The sequence below is a fragment of the Prinia subflava genome, chromosome 2 (genome assembly GCF_021018805.1).
Source record: "Prinia subflava isolate CZ2003 ecotype Zambia chromosome 2, Cam_Psub_1.2, whole genome shotgun sequence".
In the NCBI taxonomy this organism is placed as follows: domain Eukaryota; kingdom Metazoa; phylum Chordata; class Aves; order Passeriformes; family Cisticolidae; genus Prinia; species Prinia subflava.
In genome coordinates, this window is record NC_086248.1 from 26,857,676 (window position 1) to 26,876,651 (window position 18,976).

An 18,976-nucleotide genomic window follows, 5' to 3' on the forward strand; every position below is an offset into this window, starting at 1 on the left:
AACAGTTTTGCAGAGGGGGGAATGTTTCCAATTTTCTAAGGAAAATTTTTCAGAACTGTTGGTTGATCTTTACCTAGGGTCTACTTCAAGGAAGAGACTCATAGAAGAAACAATATTTCTATGGCTCAGTCTGACATCAAAGCATTATCTGATCCAAGATTAAAAGAAAGGATATAAGAAAACATTTATTTGAACAAATGGATTAAAGTATTTTTTTCCTTTTTGAAAAAAATTATTCCAAATATAGAAGACATTGAATACTTTATGCTCAGAACCAATCAGGTGCCTATAAAAACTAATAACCAAGGATAGATATTGTATTTATTATGGCAGAATATATGAGATCATCCTGACATTGCTTAACCACATAGTATCTATATTTATATATTTGAAGAGAACTATTGAAATATTTTCAACACTCAGCAGCAGTCATAGTAACTTTAACGTTATAAATTCAGATTTTCCAAGGAGCCTATAGAAAATAAAACTTTTGGGAAGGCTAGAGAGTGTCATAATTAATAGTGGTAGTCTAGAAAATACTTTGTAAATAGATTTAGAAGCAGAGATGGATGTCTATGTTTTCACATTTGTTATTAGAATAAGAGTAAGAAAAGAAAAAGGAGTTTGCACAAACTGACCTTCATTAATATGCCAAATTATAATCTCTTACCATTCACCTAATAGTGCAAGAGGATTGTAACCTCAAAAAAGTAACAGAGGCAGTAACATCTCATCTTTCAAGACTACATTTACCAAAGAGCACCTAACTCAGATCTTGATTAGATTAGCCAAAGAATTTTTATATGAGTAAACCCTTGAATTTTTTTCAGTGTTTGCACTCTTTGCATATAAATATAGCATATTTATATGCAATTTTGAGCATATAAATAGTAAAACCCCATATTTTTACTATTCCAGGCATATAAATAGTAAAAAAAAGAAAATTAAGCATCTTCAAGTCAGACAGTATTTCTCAAAGTTATAAAAAAACCAGAGAAGCAAACAAATAAATACATCTTCACTGCTCAAATACTGCAGTCACACATGAGGTAGCTATTTCTCTACTGCAGATCTGTTACAAAACCAAATTTGACTTGTCATGTCCTGGCAAATAGTATCTCAAAAAATATCTTTGTCCTTATAAAGATTATTGTTCTGATATAAGCTATAAAAGCAAACAACAAAAATTATTTTCAGTTCATCTCCAAGAGTCAGTTATGTCTTTATCTACCCTTGATATCTACTGTAATATAAACAATCCAACTTTCTTCTATGGGTGTCTCACTGAGTTATTTCAATAGAGCAAACCTATGAAAATTTTATGACTGTCCCTTCCAGACAGGGAATGAACAAGCCCAAGAGACCTACATATAACAATGCTTATGGATGCTCATAGAGGGCTGTGATTTTTGTATTTGCGGTCTCTTTTCTCCACCTGTGACCTTCAAAGATAAAGGCTCACTTTTATAACTCTGATAGATTTTGTTTTCATATATCCAAACTGACATTTAGTAGAAGAAATAACAATGGTTACTGTTCCTGCATTAGTCTGCCTGCTATTGCTGTAGAGTGAGCACTGGTTTATAGAGGACCTGTAACAGTGTACAATCTGTAATTGCAGTTTAAATAAACTCCTATGATGCTTCTATTGATCTAACAGAACACACACTGTAAATCCTAGACAAATCCAAAAAGAAAATTAACTAAAATTTTATTACCCATAGAAAGTGGTGGGGAAGTCAGTGTTGATTTTCTAATTGTATAGTTTACTATAGTTTACTTATACTAGAACCATTTAATGTATAATTTTTACATGTGTGCATATGTTTCATATTGTACTGTCAAATATAAGCAGTTATTTCTAAGATGCAACAGTTTTTTAGCCAAATAACTTACACTTTTTCAAAATTGGTTTTTCTAAATCTACAGTAATGCTCTTCTCCAAAACCAATTTTGTAATTCCTATCCCATTCTATTGTTTTAGAAAGATATTGTGACTGTTATGCTCTGAAAATAATTCTCTACTCCAAAAGAAAATGCCTCATAGTTGAAAATGAAACTTGGTATCCTTTTGGGTGTGAAGTGATTTCAAGATGAAATAAACACATGTAACATCTTGCCATTAAAACTGACACATTTAATTTGCAAAATTTTTGACCCTTGACCACTTTAGAATTGCTTAATGAACATAGGAAAAAGGAACAATGTCTGTGAAACTGATGGAATCTCTTCCAAGAAATGAAACGTAGATTTTACTAACGACTTTTCAAAACGAAGGAAAAAGTACAGTTTTCATAGTAATGAGAATGGGATCCATGCCCTGTCCTTTTATGTGGAACTGTTTATTACTGATTCTCCATGGTTCAAAAGGATATAATGTCAGCAGCAATGCCCATAATCCTAGAAAAAATTTGTTCTTTTGTGCATGTATTAGACACTGCTGATGCATGAAATATCTAATCTGTAGCTAACAAAGACAGATGGTTTTCCCATTCATTTCTAATGAGCCATTTTTAAAGTGTCAGCAGCATTTTTTGTTTATTTGCTTGTTTAGACTTCCTATTTTATTAAGGTTTTCCACATTAAAAACGTGACTGTTCTTTAAAGGAGCAGCTAAAAGAAGGGCAAAAGAACAAGCAGGAATGATTCTATTATGTATCATGTGCAATAGAATCATTATAATATTAGGATTAGAAATAATGAGGTAGTGAAATCTGTCTTGAAAACTTTTTCAGATATTCTTTGTGTGCATTGCCCACCTTATTTCTATCCATTCTAGTTTTAATTCTCTCCACCCCATACATCATCACATCCCACCCAAGATTACTTTGTGGTGGCAGCATTTTTGTTTTTGACCAGAACTGTAGCTACAGAAGACAAACCATTGAATTTCAGTTTTAATATCACTGCTACATAATATGTGATGAGGGGGTGAATGATGTTGAATATGGTCTTTGTTCCAGCAATTCAGTGAGTTTTGCCTACGAGGATGTTGTAGTAGTGTCTGAAGTCTTGCTAAGGTCAAGAGAAACAGCATCCACAGTCCTCTCATTATCTGTAAAGACAGTCATCTCATTGAATGCTCTCATTAGGAATGCTTTCCCCTTTGTGAAACCATTCTCCTGAGCCCATTCTTTTTCACTGTGTGTATGGAAACATTTTCAAGGGTTATTTGCTGCATCACCTTTCCATGGACCAGGGTAAGGCTAACTGGTTCACAGTTGCCCAGTTCCTCCTTCTTGCCTTTCTTGAAAGTAGCAGTCACATTCTCCATTCCTAGTTTTCTTTTTTTTTTCCTTTATCCATTCCATTCTCTGATGTATTTCCATAACCTTTCTTCTGATCCGTAGGAACCTCTCCTTGTCATCAAGATTTTTTAGAGATAATTAAGAGTGGCCTCACAAGGACTTGAGCCGTTTCCCTCAGAGCTTGTGATATCTCCTATCAAGAGCCTCCAGCAGGGTGTCCCAGTGTTTGCCATCACCTATGCTTCCTTCTGGTGTTGCCTCATGACTCAGGTTTAGCTGATTTAAATGCTTCACTGGACAGAGCTTCTAGATCATGCACTGGTGCTGGGTCACTGCGCCTACTCTGTAGTGGCAGAGCTCAGACAGGACAGGAACCCTCACCCTGTTGTGAAGGTTACAAGCTTCTAGCCTTCATTGTAACTGGGGTCTCCATTTCCAAAATCTTATGCAAAGACTCTTCCTGTTTCTCCTTTACTATATCTGTGAGTTCACGTTCATGTATTTGCAGGATCTTGGAGAGCATATTGTCCCCATCTCAGCTTCACAGACTGCTAATTGCCTCCTGAAGCTTCTTTAGTTGGCACACAGATCCTCCTCCAGCATACAAATGCTTCCTCCAGGAAAGGACACTATCATCTGGAACCTCAGCAAGAGATTCCAGACATTTCTGCAGCTCCAGGCCAACAGAACTGCATCCTCCCTGAGGGGCTCAGTCTGGATTGAGGTCTCCAATGGGCTGATCTAGTTCCTCCTGTGGATGGTCAGTGGCAGTGTCCTGCAGCACCTCACTATCTAAGCACAGAGTGTCTGCAGTGGGATTTCTGGCCCCTTCTACACTGTTGGCTGTGCTCTGGGCTTGTCAGTTGCATACACTCTCTCTAGCATTTGCTGAAAGTGTACTTGGCTGTCCTTAATGTGGAGTCAGCTGGAAACAAAAAGCTTGAAGTCCCCATAAATCAAGAAAAGTTGGCAACAAAGCTTGTGGGACACTGCTACAGCTTGTTAGCGGTCACAGCTTTCTGTGGCTATCCCTTCTGGGGAACACTAGGCACCCTGAAGCTCTTCCAAATTCACAGCAGTCCTCTGATGACCCCAGGAGTTCCCAGGAAACCTAGCAGAGCCCATAAACTGCTGTGCAAACTGCTTTGTTTGTTAGCTCTGCTTATGTACATTATTTGCAGTGAAACTGTTTATCTGCCCTACAGCAATGATGAATTTGGGTAACTTATATTACACTTCACACACTCTCAAAGCTATGCTTGAGGTACCTTACTATTTTAGAAACTGGTTTACATCCCTCCATTTAACCAGTGAGCCTATCAAGTGATCATTTGATGTCTCTCTGGGTGTTTGTAAACAAAATACGTTATAAAACATTTATTTAAGATATGTCACCAAATGATTAAATATACCAGGTGGAACAATTCTACTGCCCAGGAAGAAAAAGTTGATGAGCTAATTTTGGAGGGGGGAGGTATTTTCCAGGTATTTACTGTGTTTTGTTTTGAATTCTAATGTTTTATTGGGATTTTGAATAAAAATATTCTTGTTCTTTGAGAAGATTGTCGAATTATGGCTAAAATATGCCCTAAGGAGTGCATAATGTCAGCAACTGTTTGTTAGATGCTGCTGAGGTGGCACAGCAATATTTTCTTGTTTGCTAAAGGCAATAGAAACCCTAAAGCTCATTTCACTGCAGCGAACAAGAGGCACACTACACATTTCCAGTTGTTAGTAGAATTATCAGAGAGGAGCGATAAAACACTTGCTAGCTGTGGAGGAAACACTTGTTTGTGCTTTCACACATTTCTTTAGCCTAATTCATTAGTAAATCTCCTGGCTGTCCATATAAATCTTTTAAAGATGGTTTTGAGTAAGAAATACACACACAACTTGATACTAGGATGAAAAAAACCCTACAGCTCTGAATGAACGACAAGTCAGAAATGCAACAGACAAACATTTTGGGAAATGTCTCTACAGAAAGAGAGGAAGAGTTGGCCAAAGAATACTGAAGAAATGACAGAGAAGTGATCCTGACTGCAAAAAAAAGGCTTTCGTATTTGGCAACTGGGATCATTAAATACCAAGGTGAAACCCATTTATGGGAAAAGCTGCTTCTTGCTTTTGGGGGAAAACATTAAGGAGGAGAATAGCAGTAGTTAAAAGGAGTGTGAGTAAAAACAGAAGGCACACTGAACATAGCATTAAAATTATAATCATGTCGTGACTTCCTTTAGAATTCCATGATAGTTTAAAAGTCATTCATTTAGAGGTAAGCATATCTTTAAAATACACTGTGTAAATAGGCATGCTTTTACTTGTAGATCTTTCAGATATTTACACATCCCAAACTTAGGAATCACCTACTTCTACAACACAGCACAGAGCAATTCTTGCATATTTCTGAGAAAATGCAGAGGCTGATTTTGTCTTTGCTTTTCAAAATAAATCCTTTCCAGAAGGGGGAAAAGAACCAAAACAGTATGCTGATTTTCTGCAACAGTACTGCAATTAAAGTATGCATGACACTGAATATATCCTAATGACTTAAGACTGGTCTTTTCTATAAGAGCTTAGGACAGGTCACACTAAGGAAAAACTATTTTATTACTCTGAAAAGATGTGGCTTCAGATGCCAAGGAGCAAAGAGGGAAGCAATAGGGAAAGATGTTATGCTTGAAAATGTACTGAGAAAATAGGGACAAGGAGGCCGGATAAGTATAATTCTAGTTGACAGTATGGTTATCCAAATTGTCAGCTGGCATAAATCATTATCTAAGTAAAGACAAAGAAAGACGATCATGGCATGGTTACTAATTGAAGAAGCATTGCTAAAGAAGACAGGCACAGTTTGGGATGATCTGAAATCACTCAAAATATCCTCCTCAATGATTCTTTCATCTGGAATCTAAAGTGGGGCAGGAAAACTATGGCTTCTTATAGGACAGGATAAAGTACAAAAGAGTTTAAATGGAGAGCATTTAAATACAAACAAGTTTTTTGCACACATCAGCAATAATTTCTAAGAACTGCTTAAGGAACTTGAGCCTCAAATTTTAAGGTGACATTGGCAGTTACAACTTTCATCTTTGTAGAACTTAGAGGAAAGGAGAGGGTTCAGCATTTTATAACACAACCAAGTTTATCATATCCATAACTGTGAAGGGATAAATGGTGACCTGTGATGTAGTTGCACAAACAGGATATAAGAAAACATGCCAAAAGGATGATATCAAGGCTAAGAATGAGCAGGCAAGAAAAATGTCTGTCTCTAAATAAAATCAAACCAACCAACCAAACAACAAAAAATAGCAAGGGATCCTGATTGGAAAAGTAAAATATCAAGAGAGAATAAGATAGCATGAAGCATTAGATTTCAGTTTACACTGAGATTATAAAAAGGTATCCATCCATCCATCCATCTTAGTGTATGGATTCAAGTGCTGACAAAAAATAACTTTTCTGTACTCAACTGAAGCAAACACTAAACCTATCATTAAACTTAAAAGATAGATAAATGACATAAGAAAATATGCTTAGGTAGGTCTAATTTCCAGTTTAGTATGGAGAAGTCTGTTTGTATGCCATAAACAGAAAAACAGCAGGAAGGCATCTGTTTTGTTCTTTATAAAATCTCAACAATAAATACTGACAAAATGAATCTGGATTTCAATGTGAATATACAGAAAGAACTCAGTACTTTGGAAAGATTGATTAATTCTCCAAGTTCTAACATAATGATTACAGACAAGTTCCAAACTATTTTGCATCATTAGAAACTCCAGTTCATCTATAAAATTGTTGCCTGTTATTTGGCAAGAAGAGTTGAATTGATTTTCACTCAAAAGTTGGTAACAACAAAGGAGACACAGGGGCTTTAATTAGGGCTTGATGTTACTAGGGCTAAACCTCAGAATTATCAATACAATAGAGAAGAAATAAAGAATTCTGCTGATACTAGATGAGTCTGTTCATAAATGTTCAGAGCCATAATTTGAGATTTCTTGTTATCATGAGAATTAAAGTCACATGGTAGTGGAAATATATGCGTGAAATATGTGCATGAAAACTTTCTAAATTAATTTGCCATGTGCCAAACTGAAAACTGAGAAGGAAGGAAAAGATATTTCTCATTTTAGCAGCTGAATATAAAAATTAAGTCAAATGAAATGGGACATACTGAAAACTATTCACATCCAACAATTCAAGCTTGACCACTGGCTCAGTATCTTTCTTACCTGATTTTTAAAAATAAAAATATGCATCAAAGACAGCTTTATTTTCTTTTTTCCTTTTTGGATGTAATTTATTTTTCTATGATAGAATCCAAAAAATAAAGGTATTCAGTGTGACAGATTTGTTGATAAGTCAGTTTTGCCTGATAGTTTTCATTTCAAGATTCAAAAATGAATAGACACAGATAAAGAAAATTAACTCAAAATTGAATTTTTTAATTAGTAATTATGTTTTGTATAATCATTGTCTTATCAAAGATTTGAATTTGATAGGAAAATGTTTAACTTTACATTATACGCACTTTTTTTCCTATACAAAAATATATTTTTAAGTTGTTGCAAAATAAATTACTTTTTTTTAAGTATATTTTCAGCTGGACTTGCAAATATTTAAGAGAAAGTAAATTAAAGAAGATTATCAAAGCATAAAAGAAAGTTATATTTATCTATCCCTTACATTAGTTTAAGTTTTAAGTGATATCAAATACCAGTCATGGTGTGGCCAATTTCAAAGAAATTCAGAAAATTTTGAGTATTGTTGCCAGCAGCTCAACTTACTGCAGGAAAATGAACAGTGCCAAAACACAGCCACAGGCAAGAACGCTTCATTGCCTATCACTGATGCATTCTCAGAGTACTTGCTGGCCTGACTTTGGTCCAGACTAATGCCTGTCCAAAACAGTACCTGAACACAGCTCAAGAACTGCAATGATCGTTTCTTTTAGAAAATTGCAATACAATGAAAATTGTAATCCAGTTTTAAAAAAACTACATTAAAGTTTAAAGACATGACTGGACGTCCTCAGGTTCAGGTACCAGTAACTGCCACTGCTTAGCTACCATAACACAAACACTTTGTCTTGTTGTTGTAGCTTTTAAGAGAAAAGTATTAGCAAAAGTAATAAAACCCAAAGCATTTTTTAAATTAAGAGTAATTATGCTCTTTTACCATCTCTGAGTACAAACAAGGACAGCTCTAATGATTGAAATGAAACTGCTTAATAATATTAAAATAAAACATTGAGCTGTACAAATTGTCCTTGGTGTTGCCAAGTCTCAGAGTCAGTTTCAACTCTAGGTATCTCCAAGACGTTGTTTTGTTTGGTGTAACCTGCCCCTTGTGTATGATGATTCAATGGTATGTCTAATTTTCCTGTTCTGTTATGTCAACTAGGAGAAATAGCTCTGAGAAAAAATATATCTGGTGCTTACACTTCAAATCAATTTTCTTGTAAACATTTTCTGTATCAGTTCAGTGTTTACCAAATACAGAAAAAGTACTTCTTGGGCATTTTGATTCTCAATAAAAAATAGGAAGTCTTTGGATTTCTGCCTAAGTAGCTGACCCAGCTATGAGTAAAACCAGAAGAAGCCCTGTTACCTTCTGCAATATGTATAATATTCTAGAGGCTGGAAAAACTGGGAAAATACAAGGTGAGGATTCATGGCTGCAAAATATCTGTTCACCTAGAATTGTCCTTGAGGGTGGTAGACTATCAAGAACTACAAGCATCAGAAAGATAAGAACCATAAAGACTAAAATATTTAACAATTATTTTTACATTCCAATAGAGTTTAAAAAGTGGGAAAAAAGCAATTAAAAATATCTGCATAGGTTTTCTCAACATTGCTACACTTTCTGTTATTAGAATAAAAATATCTTACCAAATTAGGAAGTTTAATACCACAGAAAAATAGATTTAGACATAACAAACCATTTTAGTGAAGTTCTGAACATAAAATAATTTTTTAAAAATATTATATATATATATCTAATGTTACTTAACTTAGTTATGTTTTGGTTTTTGGGGAATCGTTTCTCCACAGTCAACAGTGGTTAGTTTCTTTTCTCATTATTGTCTGTATTACCAGGAATACAATCACTGTACAGCAACTAGACTATGTACAATGTACAGTTATTACACTGAGCTTTATATGCAGCCACATCAATGTCTATTAAGAATTTACAGGACTCTTCTGGTATTGGCATCATAATATAGACAAATCCTGGCTTTGTGGAGCAGAAACTGATTACTAGATTGTTTTTGGAATCCTAATCCTCATGCTACTGACATAAAATAATATTTAAACCATAAATGCATGCATGAAATAAAGATTGGTGTTTAAGTTAAAATTAATATGGTTAGTGTTAAATCCTCATACTTTGTCTGGGGGGGATATAAATTTTAGTTAAATTACTATTTTGTTGGTATTTTAAGCCACAAGGTGGCAGCAATGATATGATCTCCTCATCCAACTGCCCACTATCACTACTTTTACTCTTTAAATCATCTCTCGTGTTTATAGGGCAAATATGACAGAAAGAGAAATTATGTTTTCTTTGAAAAAATACAGTTCCAAACTAGGTTACTTGCTATTTTTTTTTAAATTATATATATATATATATTTTTTTTTCTATTACGGTTTACCGTTAATTGTATCTGCTAGCTTCTCATGAAAGTACAGTGAAGCACTGTATCCATGACACAATTTGTTTGCCCATTTGTGTGATAGCATTTCCTCCCAAGGCTGGGAAACACAATGTCTGGATGCATGAGCCTGGCCTTCCTGGAACGTGACCATGCAGGGAGGAGGCACAACGCTTACCGATAGCTGTTGAAAAGGTCCATGCAGGTGCCGTTGTTTCTACAAGACTCTGAATTACATTCATTTGACTCCTTTTCACAAAATTTTCCTTCCCATCCAGGCAAGCAATCACACTGGTATCTCTGTAATACATTAAGTAAAATAAGCAACCTGTTACTCTTCATATTTTTAATGCAATTACAAAAATATTATTACTAATTGTTGGAAGACATTAATGGACAGCAAAAAAATTTTAGGAGTTTTTTGAAACCTGAGTGCATAAATTGCCACAGCATACTGGTGAAATGTGTAATGTACCAGCATTGTGGTACATCTACAGGTATTTAGAGGCTGCAAATAACTTTTGCATTTTAGGGGTTTTGTTATTGATATTTTGAAACAGAGACAATTACGTTTCAAAGATATATGGGCTATGATTTTCCTATAAATAGCAAAGGGAAATTACTTAATTTTCTAATACACTTTAAAAACATAATAAATTGAGAGTCAGAACTCTGAAGGGAGTCCAGATTGAGCAGTTGACCCAGACCTTTCTGTAATGATAATCTTACATTCTCCTGACAAATTAAAAGCTTGAAATATTTTATTGGAGCAAAGATAACAAAAAAGAAAGGAAGTTAGCAATTTAAAGTCACACTCAGTATAATTGTCCTGGAGTGTGGAACAGCTCCACTGATACCAGTACTTCAGATGAAATTATTTACATGTATATTCTATTATATCTGGTCAACTTTTGCACCAACCAAGTTGTACATAGTGTATTTGTGATTTTTCCCAACTTCATTCTGCTTGTTTTGTGCTCACATTGGTGAACATCATTGCTATGCTTGCCTGGGGCACACCCATGATTTATGTGACATGGATGTTCTAAATCCACTGAGACAAATCTTAAAAGTCAGGAAATAAAATTGAAGGATATCTTTATGAGTTAAGATAGAGCATGGAACATGGGCATGTGAAACCAAGTTGGGTGGGAATGTTGGTCTGCTGAAGGGTAGGAAGGCTCTTCAGAGGGGTCTGGACAGGTTGGATTGATGGGACATGACCAGTTGTGTGGAGTTCAACAAGACCAAGTGTTGGTTCCTGCTCTTGGGCCCAGGCAGTGCCATGGGCTGGGGTAAGAGTGGCTGGAAAGCTGCCCTATGGAAAAGGACCTGGAGGGTCCTTTTGACAGCAGCTGAACATGAGCCAGAGTGTGCCCAGGTGCCCAGGAAGGCCAGTGGCATCCTGGCCTGTGCCAGCAATAGTGGGGCCAGCAGGAGCAGGGCAGGGATTGTCCCCCTGTGCTCAGCACTGCTGAGGCCACACTTTGAGTGTTGTATCCAGTTCTGGACCTCTCACTACATGAAGGATATTGGGGTGCTAGACTGAATCTGGAGAAGGGCAGCAGAGCTGTTGAAGGGTCTGGAAAATGAGTCCTAGAGGGAGTGAATGAAGGAACAGGAGTTGTTTGCACTGCAGGAAAGGAGGCTCAGGGGAGAGCTCTTCTACTGCCTGAAAGGAGGTTGTAGCAGGACACGGGTCAGTCTCTTCTCCCAGGTAAGAAGTGACAAATCAAGAAGAAATGGCCTGAAGTTTCACCAGGGGAGGTTTAGGTTGGATACTAGGAAAAATTTATTAACTGCAAGATTTGAATATCAAAGCTTTCCAAAGGCAAGCTTTGGAACAGGGTGCTTTGGGAAGTGGTTGAGTTTCCCTCCTTGTAAGTGTTCAGAAAATATATGGATGTGGCACCTGGGGACATGGTTTGGTGGTGAACATGGCAGTGCTACACTGACAGTTGGATTCGATGATCTAAAAGTTTTTTCCAATATTAATAAATTTATGATAGGAGACAAAGACTTTGTAAAAATATTTTGTTATTTTAAAATGTAATACAGAGAGATGAACTTGGAAAGAAAATAATTTGCTACGAATTGTGCCAAAGAAAGAAAGAAGAAAATACATTTGAAACAAACTACATTACTATTCCACATGTTAGTGTTTCCTATTATATATTGACCCCAGGATTAGCTCAGTTATTTACAGCATGGTGCTAATAACACCAGGGTTCAATTCCCATATGGGCTACTCACTTTGGAGTTGGACTTGATGATCCTTGTATGTCCCTTTCAACTCAGAATATTCTGTGATCTGTGATAATAGCCACACCCAAATATCTCAATTCTCTGCACATTTATCAGTGTCAAATGGGAAAAAATAAGCACTACTAATCCATACCCATGAGTGACAATCACACACTTCTTTAAAACAGTTCTATTGTCAGCTTAGATTTTCATTTATTCTAGGAATGTGCGATAACAACTTGTTTCCAAAAATCTCTTCAAGAAATGGATTACAAAATGAGAAGTGAAAGGAGGCTTGCAAACAGTTTTGTTTAGAAAGCAGCAGTATTTTTCTAGTCTCACTAAAACTATCTGTCAATCAAATGCTAAAATTCTGTTCTTTGCAGATTTTTCATTACATAAGGATTGTCACATCAAGCACAAAACATTGCTCACATTTATGTATATCATGCATATGTGCAGAAAAAATGAAAATTTCTTACACATTATTTAATTTTTGGGTAGTTTTACACAGTAGTATACTGTGTAAAACTACAGTAGTAGTTTTTTACTACAATAAAACTACACAGTAGTAGTAATTGAAAGTGCAAGGTTGCAATAAACTACATGTGAGCAGATAAGAAAGGTTTTGATAGATACAAGTCTTTACAGAGAAGGACCTGGGAGGCCTGGTGGACACCAAGTTGGACAAGAGTCAGCAGTACGCCCTTGTGGCCATGAAGGCCAAGAACATCCCAGGCTGCTTAGGAGGAACACTGCCAGCAGGCTGGGGAATGTGATCCTTCCCCTCTACTCAGCCCTGGGGAGGCCACCTTTAGTGCTGTGTCAGTTGTAGGCTCTCCCAAGAAAGGTATGGAGCTGATGGAAAGAGTCCAGCCAGTAACATTATTGAGAGATTGACACATCTCTCAGATGAGGAAAGGCTGAGAGAGCTGGGATTGTCAGTCGGAGCATAGCATACACCCACAACAAAAACAGACAGGATGCTGCATAGTAGAAAGCATGAAGTAGATCAAGCAAGTGACTGAAGGAATAGAATTAGATACCTATTTATATGTAGTTTCCCTTTGTTTACTGTAACTATGTATTATTATCCACTGGAGGCAGGTACCTTTGAGTTCCTGAAAATCATCTTTTTGTCCTCTAAAGAACACAATAAATGCATGAATGCATTATCATGAATAAATGCATGAACACTATAGTTACTCTTTGTACATAGCTCACCCTTGCACAATATGCTTAAGGAGAATGTTATGTACAGTATGCTTAACAGTGGATTTACCAGCTAATGTAAATATTTCTGATCCCTTGCACACACACACAGAACCACATATACATGTGAGAAGGTCTTTGTCCAATTAACTCTGTGTGTTGCAAGTGCTGTTTAGGAGCATTTGCATATTTTCCCTTCTCCAACACTGTAAAATGAAGAATTAAGAATTTCGTTAAGTCCTAGTCAATGTTACTTCACTAGGAAATGGCAACTGAAAATCTGGTAAACAGAAGCTGCAATGAAAAATGTTAGCACACATAACAAAGATCTGAATTATGAACAGGGGAAATCTTCAAGCCTTTCCTCTGTATATATAGGTTGAACAGAATTTTTATCATATAGATATATACTCCAGATATGTTTGCTATGTCTAGAGAAAAAACAATGGAATCAATTTAATTTTTAAAGATGCCCATAGAGTTGGAGCACTTTGGGGGGGATTTTAAAATTTTTAATTCACAGAAAGAACAAAAGAAAAAAAAATCACCTGGAAACAGAAACACACAAAAGGAAGCATAGAAACACCCTTTATTCTGTGTGTTCCAAGTTCTTCTGCCAGATCATTTCTTGGGGTGCAACTCTTTTTCCATTAAGGCCAAACAAGATGAACCTATTGTAAGACTACTTAGCATTGCCGCATAACAGGAGATGTACTCCAGCCTCTGTAGAAAACTCAGAACAAAACTCTTGTCTGTAGGGATCAGGGCATTTTTCCCTACAGAAAACCTTCATACAACTTCATTTTGTTAGTGCTAACAGCAGTTCATTTAACCTTGTGAAATAAATGTGAACATAAAAATGTAAGCATCTGTGAAATCATATTTGCAATTGCCCTAAACCATATTGAGAACCTAACATTATTTATGCAGCCCTTTTTGTTAATTTAAGGGTTGCTACTTTAGGGCTTTACGTTTAGGTTATTACTGATTTAACCATTTGCATAATCATACATATTAACTGACAAAATCAGATTCCCATTTGTCATTATGGCATTGTTTTCGTTCAAGTCTGTTTGCATTTGTATCCTAAATAAGCAAGCTTGTTTTAAAACAAAACAAAATAAAGTAGAACAAAACAAAAGCAGGATATCTGTTCATCTTCATTTGGTTTAACATTTACTTTCATTTTTACTATGGAAGTCTGAGTGAAAACAAGACTTATGCAGAATGAAGACCCAGCAAAGACACAACTTTTCTGTCTCCTGATAATGAATTATTTACCTGTTCTTCACAGGCTGTAGGAAGGGTGAATGTATTAACCATGCTGCTCCACAAATTAAGGAAATTTGACTTCTGAACAAAGAAAGTTCTTGTGTTGCTTGTCTAGAAGACACACATGGCTTGCTCTAATATTGGTTAATAACTCTGTAATAATCAGATTGCTTAACTCACAGCAAAGAAACACCTCTGGGGCCAAGTGCCATGAGATTTGCTATACGATTATTAATACTGATGTTAACTGGAAGAATGATTATAAGAAGTGACATAAAAGAATAATGTGATAAAAGTGTGAAACATAGATTCAGAAGTGATAAAAAATTACAATTAAAAATCTTATTTCTAAACAGTACTACAAGTGATTGGTTCAGATAAAATTATTAGTTAAAAATCACCAAAATGAATCACTGAATCTTATTATTAGAATCACTAACTGATGGATTCTTATTTATCACTTTATTAAAAAATAAGGCTTTTTTCTACTTTACTCTTGCTATGTAAGTTACAAAGCCTATGTGGTGTTTTGTGTTAAGCACTTAAAAATATGAAATACTAGAGTAAATAACTTAATATGAAGTACTAGCTATCTAAAGAATTTGAGGTAGCATTAGGCAATGCTAGTTATTTCTAAATACTTCTAAATTCTCCATTTTTATTTATATATCTTTCCCTATACAGTTATATCTTAAAAATGTTGAAAATATCTTGAAAATGTTGTTATTTATTTGTTCTTCCAAACCACTTACATTCTTTTGTGCCCTAAGTTATTATACATTATATATCATCTCATATAAAGGATAAACCAGATTTTCTTTGATTCAAATTTTAAGCAAGCCTGACAGGAGAAACAAAGAACACTTTTAATTTTCTTATCTCGCTAATATTTTAAATAATGAATAAGTTAAATTAACAAGAAAGCATATTTAAAACAGCTGGTACAAGTAACATTTGGTAAGTCGTAGTGGGTTTTTGCTTTGCATAGTGATAATTCTGTGTCTATTAAAAGCATTTAATAAGTATATGAAAAAAAGTAAGATTTTCATCATATCTAATAGCACACCAGTAGTAAAGAGAAGCTTACATTTTCATTCAGTGCAAGTTCTGGCTTAAAATATGGCTGGTATGTAGACATGCTGCATATTTATAACTGTAAATGAACTGTACTGTAATTTGCAACCACAAAGGAAATGATCCTAAAGGGGAACACTTGTTATTTGCACTGCAGGTCTCTATACACAACCATTTCATAGAATGTGCTTTGCTAAAAAAATCATCATTATTGCTGCATTTGATATTGATAATTTTAAAATGACACTTTTTGTAAAAGTGGATTTTGGTGAAAGTTTAGTTCTCTTAAAAATGAATCACAGCTAATGCTAGTAACAGGCTTCTCCTAAAATTACTTTAGATTTCATATTATATTTAACATGCAAATAAATTTTGTCCTATGCCTTTACAATTGAATCAATTATTTCCATCACTGCTCTGACATGACAGTTCTCACAGTCTAATGTAAATCTTGTTGGGGTTAGTTTTCTGTGTGGAGATTCATCTGTTACATGCTGAGTAAAACCATGCAACATGGTTTTTACTAGTATTGGCATAGATATTCCATTTGAGCATGGACAATGTTAAACATTATGTAGGTATTATGTTTGCAGGAAAATGGAAAAATACTCAATAACAAATCCAAACCTCTGTGACTTTATAATTTTCAGTAAATCCAAAATGTTATTTTATGAGATGCTACAAGAAATATGAACATTAGAAGATGATAAGAGATATTTAAGAAAACTCATTAATATAAACAAATGTTACAGTCAAAGTGTTTCAAAAGTGGTTGATGTGAATAAGGAAAGATTTTTCTTAGGAAAGATGGAGGCATTAAGGGGAAAAAGAAAGATTTGATACTGGCCCAATCTAGTATCCACAAATTTTATGACAACAAACCAAAGTCTTGCATAATTAATAATTGGTGATAAGTCTTTTTTTGTCTCTGCTTCCTGACTTTTGCCATTTATTCTGTTTATACCTTTCTTTTGTTCCTGTCCTAAAGAGTTTACGAGGAAACATGCCAATCAAACCATCTTCAACATGACAGGTGCTGAACAGTACAGAAAAACTAATGAAAAACAACTGCCTTAGCTTGTTTGTGTAAAATAAACCAAATAACTAATCCAGCTAGTGACAGACATTTGAGTATCAGCCTTTGATGGGTGTATCTGGTTTGACGTTTAGCTCAATTGTTCAATGACTAGTGAAAGGTCATGAGCACATTTCTGTTAAACCAAAGCACTGACAGGAACCTGACTCACCTAAAAGCTTGTCCAAAGCTTTCACTTTGCCCCTGGATCTCCAGTAACAGGAGAGCTGTGGGAATTAACTGTGATATTCCAGAGGAATAGTATAGGTACTGATAGTATAGGTACAGAAATAACATCTTGTTTTTGAATTACAAACCTGGTGCTGTAGCTGGTAACTTTTTAAATAACGTAAGAAAATACCAAAGAACAACTACTGGTTTCCATAAAACAAAGCTATCTCCTGCCTCATAACAACTCATTCAAATTTAGATCTTAAGCATACAACCATTATCACATCAGTACACTTCAATCACCACAAAAGTGTCATTTTTGCCAACTTCTGGCTCAAAAGTAGGGGAAAGTTAAAGAAACAGGCTGTTCCAAAAATACTTCAAACTAAATATCCTTAGAAGTGCTCAGACATTCAAAATATTATTTGATGTCAAGTTTCCTCTTTTGAACTTTCACTCATCCCTACTTTAAATTTATAGAATATTTCATTATAATAAAGCACATTACAGGAAAGTCATTTGGAAGAATGAGAATGTGGATCCACATTCACCTGAATTTGCAACTCTTGTGGCTTGGCTGTGCTTGTTTTAGAGAGAAGACATAATTCTTTACTTTTTTAATTAGAACACTATGCACAGAAGTTTAAAATATAGTGGAAACTTCCCCCTGTACTTACCTCATACATCTAGACAGTTGCTAATGTCTAGGTAATGTGCATATCTATGTGAGAAGGTTCAGCATCTTTTCTGTTAAGAGTTTTGTCATTCTGAGCCCAGTGACACAGCTCCTGGAAGGACAGTGGGAGCCTGGAACCAGACAGGTTGGGTTTCCCAAAACAGAAATTCCAGTATCCCCAGATTTTGAGGCATTAAACATGGCCCAATTTTCTTGAATTTACTCCAAGACCAAAGAAAAAATACAGTGTTTTCAATGTTTATGTTTGATACATATCCTCTCTACTGGAAACTAAATCTTGGTGCACTTTTCACCTTTTCTTCACCCACAGCTTTCCATTACCAAAACTAAAAGTATGCAACTGCTTGATATGGCATTACTGAAGTTGGTTCATACAGTAAAAACTTGGATCAGTCTGTTTATCCGGGTCACCTAGTGATAGCAACATCTACAAATGAAAAATTCATAGCAACTTCTGATTGCAAGAGAATTTCTGTAATACTTATTGTCTCAGAATATCTTGTTATAAGAATCAATGATTTCGGGGAAAAGCATAAACTCTGTCCAACAGTCTAATTCACTTGTTGCATAACACAATTTAGAAATAAGTCACCAAAAGTCAAGTACAAGCACTCCTTTGAAATCCAAATTATTTAATTGAAAAATCAATGAGAGTTTACTGTTGAGATTTTTTTCTTAAAATTCTACGTCACTTAAAAAATTAATAAAAAGGCTGTTGGAAAAGAAATAAAAGAGGCAGATTTTAATTTGCCAAGGGTTGCCACCATTTTATAGATACAGTTTCCTAGAAGGAAAAGAGAGAGAGAGAAAAAAAAGGCAACTGCAAAAATGGAGACAGACGAGATAAACTGAGGGATAAGAGCATTACCAGCAATCCTCATTTTTATAAAATTATTCCAGTTTCACGTTTTTCCTCTGTGCTTTAGAATGTTTTGTCATGCTTTGTCTTGAGAATCAAAACATGATTTTAAGACCACTAGCTCCAGATTTTAGTAACGTGTTTCTCCTTTTCCTGAAAAATACAGGTTAATTATATATATTTTTAGCATACCAAAGGACTGTTAGGAAAGGAATTTCCAGTATCAAATATTTGTACAGATAAGAGAAAAGGGAATAATATTCTTACAATAAAATCCTCACATTCAAATGTTAAGAGCTGTCTTCCCCTCTTTGACTATTTTCCTAATGCATAGTTAAAATTAATTTTAGTATTATTTAGGATGAGGCAATAAAGTATAAATAATTTCTGCTGTAAGATGACTATACTTGAGCTTAGGGAAGTAATACTTTAAGAAATTATGACTTTGGATTTTATG

At 35.1% G+C, this 18,976-nt stretch overlaps 1 protein-coding gene across 1 annotated transcript in view; it reads right to left on the reverse strand.

Moving 5' to 3' along the window:
* Positions 1–18,976, reverse strand: part of EYS (eyes shut homolog) — a 722,813-nt gene that overhangs the window by 444,960 nt on the left and 258,877 nt on the right. Inside the window, exon 21 of the mRNA XM_063389422.1 lies at positions 10,094–10,215. Coding sequence (XP_063245492.1) covers positions 10,094–10,215 — 122 coding nt within the window. The remainder of the gene's footprint in view (positions 1–10,093; positions 10,216–18,976) is intronic.